Here is a 4,209-nt window from a genome sequence, read left to right as displayed (position 1 = left end):
GGAGATGCCCACAGTCTGGGCCCCAAACCGGGGTCTGCTGGTAGCTGGCCACCAGCCAGATGTCACAGGGATCCCTAGAGAGAGCTGAGGGCCTCAGGGGAGGTTCTGAGAGGACCTATGATGGGCATGCTTCCTGCTACTGGGAGGGACCATGGTGGACGCACCTCCCAGGCCTTCCATGGGTTGTCTCCATCCCAGAGGGCCCATGGAAAAGGCCTCTCATCCCTGAAGCTCCCACTTCCTGTCATCTGATGGGTCCAATATACCCCACTGACCACTGGTCTCTTGGAGCAAGCAACGGTCTCCAGCCATGTCTTTCCCAGAGACGCTTACTCAGAGTTGTGCTTGTCACAGATGGAAGAACAGGTTTGTGCCAGAGACCCAGGCCCTTTCCCTTCTCATCTGGCCTCCTCAAGAGAGTCCAAGACCAGGACAACTCCTCAGTTTAAAAGAAGATATATCCATTTGTATATAAAATACATATTATTAGCCAGGGGTGTGTAAGTGCAGGATTAGGAGAAAAGACTCCCAGAGATTCTATCTGGACAGAAGGTGGCCTTGGTCCCAGCACCTCCTTGAGGAGGCTGGCTCCCTGGGAAGGTGCTTCTCCTAATGGCCTAGCTGACGCCCCTCCATTTGAAATACCCAACACTGAGCAGGCCGGACCTGTGCTGGAGGGAGACCTCCGGTGAGGGGCCTATGGGAGTCTGCCAGGCGACTGTGGCATCAGCCGTCTTCTGGGCTGCAGGGAGCAGTGGGCGTCCTGCACGTCAGAAGAGGCAGGAGCCCCGCAGGCCTCGGGCCTGGCGAAGGTCGGCCGACAGGGAGCGGCTCATCTGCTTGGTGGTGGAGCGGACGCTCTTGGCCGCTTGGACAGCCCGGCTTAGCGCCTTGTTGAGCTCCTCCAGGCCGGCCAGGTCTAGCTGGATGGAGTGCCGGTGCGCCGCAGCTGGCTGGGAGGAGGCTTTGGGGGGCCACTCAGTAGCTGCTTGGGCTGAGGTAGGTCCTGGGGACACATAGTACCTGAGGGGAGAAGTAGGTGCACTCATTAATCTCGGACAGGGCTGGGGGGTGGGGGGTAGGGAGCAGACGAGGACTGAGTTTTGAGTTAGCCCACTTCTAAACCCCAGCTGGGCCACTGGCTCCCACTATGTCTCAGTCTCTTCATCTCTAAAATGAGAACATGAGACAGTGGTGGTTCGATGGTAGAATTCTTGCCTCCCATGTGGGAGACCCAGGTTCGATTCCCGGCCAATGCACTTCATGAGCAGCCACCGCCTCTCTGTTAGTGGAGGCTTGTGTATTGCTTTGATGCTGAGCAGGTTTCAGTGGAGCTTCCAGACTAAGACAGAGTAGGAAGTAAGGCCTGGCAATCTACTTCTGAAAATCAGCCAACAACAGAAATGGGAATAATAAGTACCTACCCCAGGGACTTGATGGAAGGATGAAGGAAGATAGCAAATGAGAGAGTGACTGACCCAGAGCAGGTGCTGGAGAACAGTTAGTAACATCTACCTGTTAATTTAACAAATACTTCTTGACCACCTACTATGCACCTGCCAGTGTGCTCAGCCCTGGGGTGACATTGGTGAATGAACAAACATGGACTCTGCCTTCTTGGAGCTTCTAAGCTGAAACCTGGGATCTCAGAGAGCCCAGGATCACCCCAGGCTCTGCAGCGACAACCCCCATTGTTGGAAAGATATCTGAGAGTCCCATTTGTCAAGCACGGAGCTCTGGGGAAATGTATAATGAGGATTCTGTGGACATGGGAGGGTCTGTGGGGGAAGGGTGATCTTCCCAGCCCGGTCCTGCAGAGATGTGAGTGCTACTTTAAAGTACTGGGAGAGACGGGCTGAAGAGGCCAGAAGATAAGCACGGATTTCCCAAAGAAGTATCTACCGCATACATCCAGGGCAGCAAGTTTAGGGTTCAAAGAAACCCCAGAGGGCAAGAAGAGGGTGTGGTCTCTGTGCAGTGGAACAAAGGGAGGGGGAGATAAAGAAGCATCAGCCTAAATGCAGCAGGAAGGAGCTTGGGAAGACTTGGCCCATGTCATGCACTGGCCACTAGCCTGGCACACTGTAGGGGATTCGCAAACTCTGGTTTTATTCCTGCCCCTCCACTTTCTGACTTGCACTATGTACGGTGTGTATAAAGGCTTTTTTCTAGGACCTGAATGGACAGTTCTCCAACGAAGATATGCAAATGGCCCATAAACACATTAAAAGATGCTCAACATCATCAGTCCTTAAAACTAGTTGCTCTCCAGTCAACTCCAACTCCTGGGGACCCCATGTGTGTCAGAGTAGAACTGTGCTCCATAGGGTTTTCAATGGCTGATTTTTCAGAAGTGGATCACTAGGCCTTTCTTCTGAGGTGCCTCTGGCTGGACTCGAATCTCCAACCTTTTGGTTAGCTGCTGAGCGTGTTAACTGTTTGCATCACCCAGGGACTCCTCATTAGTCATTTCTAACACCCATTGCTGTCAAGTCTATTTCGACTCATAGCAACCCTATAGGACAGAGTAGTACTGCCCCATAGGGTTTCCAAGGCTGTAATCTTAATGCAAGCTGACTGCCACGACTTTCTCCCTCGGAGTGGCTGGGGGTTTGAACCACCAACCATCCGGTTAGCGGCCTAGCACTTAACTGCTGAACCACCAGGCCTCCTTTCATTAGTCATTAGGGAAATGTAAATCTAGACCACAATGAGATGCCACTTCACACGCTTCATACTCACTACCTGGCCAAAATAAAAAAGACAGATAATAAAAGAATAGGGCAAGGATATGGAGAAATCAGAACCCTCATACACTGCGGGTGGGAATGTGAAATGGTGCAGCCAGCTTGGAAAACTGTCTGGCAGTTCCTCAAAAGATTAGGCACAGTGCCTAGTCCAGGGCTGGCATCCTTGTCCTGTGAGACACATGAGTCAGTGCTGTCTTATTTATTCAGTCAGTATCATTATCCTTATTCTACAGATGAGGAAAGTGAAGCTTGGAGAAGCTAAGTGATGGGGGAGGCAGTACAACACCCTGGCCTTAACAGCTCAGGCCCTAGAGGCCTTCGCCCACGTCCTGACCATCCCCTTGGCTCCTGTGTGACCCTGGACAAGCTCCTTCATCTTTCTAGGGCTCCGTTTCCCCTGTGTAAAATGGCAATACTTAGCTACCTCCTCTTGTTGTTGTGGCACAGTGGTTAAGATCTTGGCTGCAAACCAAGAGTCGACAGTTCGAATCCATCAGCTGCTCCTTGGAAACCCTATGGGGCAGTTCTACTCTGTCCTATCGGGTAGCTATGAGTCGGAATCGACTCAGTTGCAACAGGTTTTTTGTTGTTGTTGTTGTTGGGTGCCACGGAGTCAATTCCGACTCATAGTGACCCCCTGTGACAGAGTAGAACTGCCCCATAGCGTTTTCTTGGCTGTAATCTTTACAGAAGCAGATTGCCAGGTCTTTCCACTGTGGAGCCACTGGGTGGGTTCAAACCACTAACCTTTCACTTAGCAGCCAAGTTCATAAATGTTGTACCACCAGGGCTCCTTCTAGAGTGGATCAAATGAGAAAATTCAGGTGAAAAGCTCTGTACACTGCCTGGACACGTTGAGTGCTCTGTGTCAGTAACTAAGGCCCAGGGTCAGAGAGCTGCGAAGGGGCAGTGCCCAGATTCATACCCAGACCTGACTCACGCCAGCATCTCTTAACCAAAACAAAAACTTGTTGCTGTCAAGTCGTCTCTCGTATTGACCCAATAGGACAGAGTAGAACTACCCCATAGGGTGTCCAAGGAGTGGCTGGGGGATTCAAACTGCCAACCTTTGGGTTAGCAGCTAAGCTCTTAACCACTGCACCACCAGCATCTCTTAACAGCAGTGATAATTAGCATGAAGCTGATAAACATCACCAGAATCCAATGACCAGGCTTCTTGAATCCAATTAACAACAACCCACATTCCCTTCTAGGGGACTATTTGGCATAACTTCGAGGTTCCCACATGCCCCACATTCTTTTAATTAGGTAACCTGGCCTAAAAGTTACCCAAAACTCCCCCCAGGGCAGTAGCTGCAAGAAAACCATTCCAGGCTAGAAAGGGGCTATAGGGTGGCTGACCAGCAGGTGGCAGCACGGGCCCATTCACCTTTCCAAACAGCATGCTGTCCTCAGCTACTGAGTATGCTCAGTTCTGCTGCCAGGCAGCTAGAGAAAG

The 4,209-nt window shown here is 51.4% G+C and overlaps 1 protein-coding gene across 1 annotated transcript in view; it reads right to left on the bottom strand.

Annotated features, from left to right (window-relative positions):
- Window positions 1–6: 6 nt before the first annotated feature.
- AKNA (AT-hook transcription factor) overlaps window positions 7–4,209 on the bottom strand; it is a 45,938-nt gene continuing 41,735 nt past the window's right edge. Inside the window, exon 21 of the mRNA XM_004372132.2 lies at window positions 7–1,023. Within this exon, the coding sequence (XP_004372189.1) occupies window positions 771–1,023 (253 nt within the window). The 3' untranslated portion in view covers window positions 7–770. The remainder of the gene's footprint in view (window positions 1,024–4,209) is intronic.

Source organism: Trichechus manatus, unplaced genomic scaffold (assembly GCF_000243295.1).
Source record: "Trichechus manatus latirostris isolate Lorelei unplaced genomic scaffold, TriManLat1.0 scaffold00016, whole genome shotgun sequence".
NCBI classification, from domain to species: Eukaryota; Metazoa; Chordata; class Mammalia; order Sirenia; family Trichechidae; genus Trichechus; species Trichechus manatus.
The sequence above is the reverse complement of the archived record's forward strand: the minus strand, read 5'-3'. Positions and strand labels throughout refer to the sequence as shown.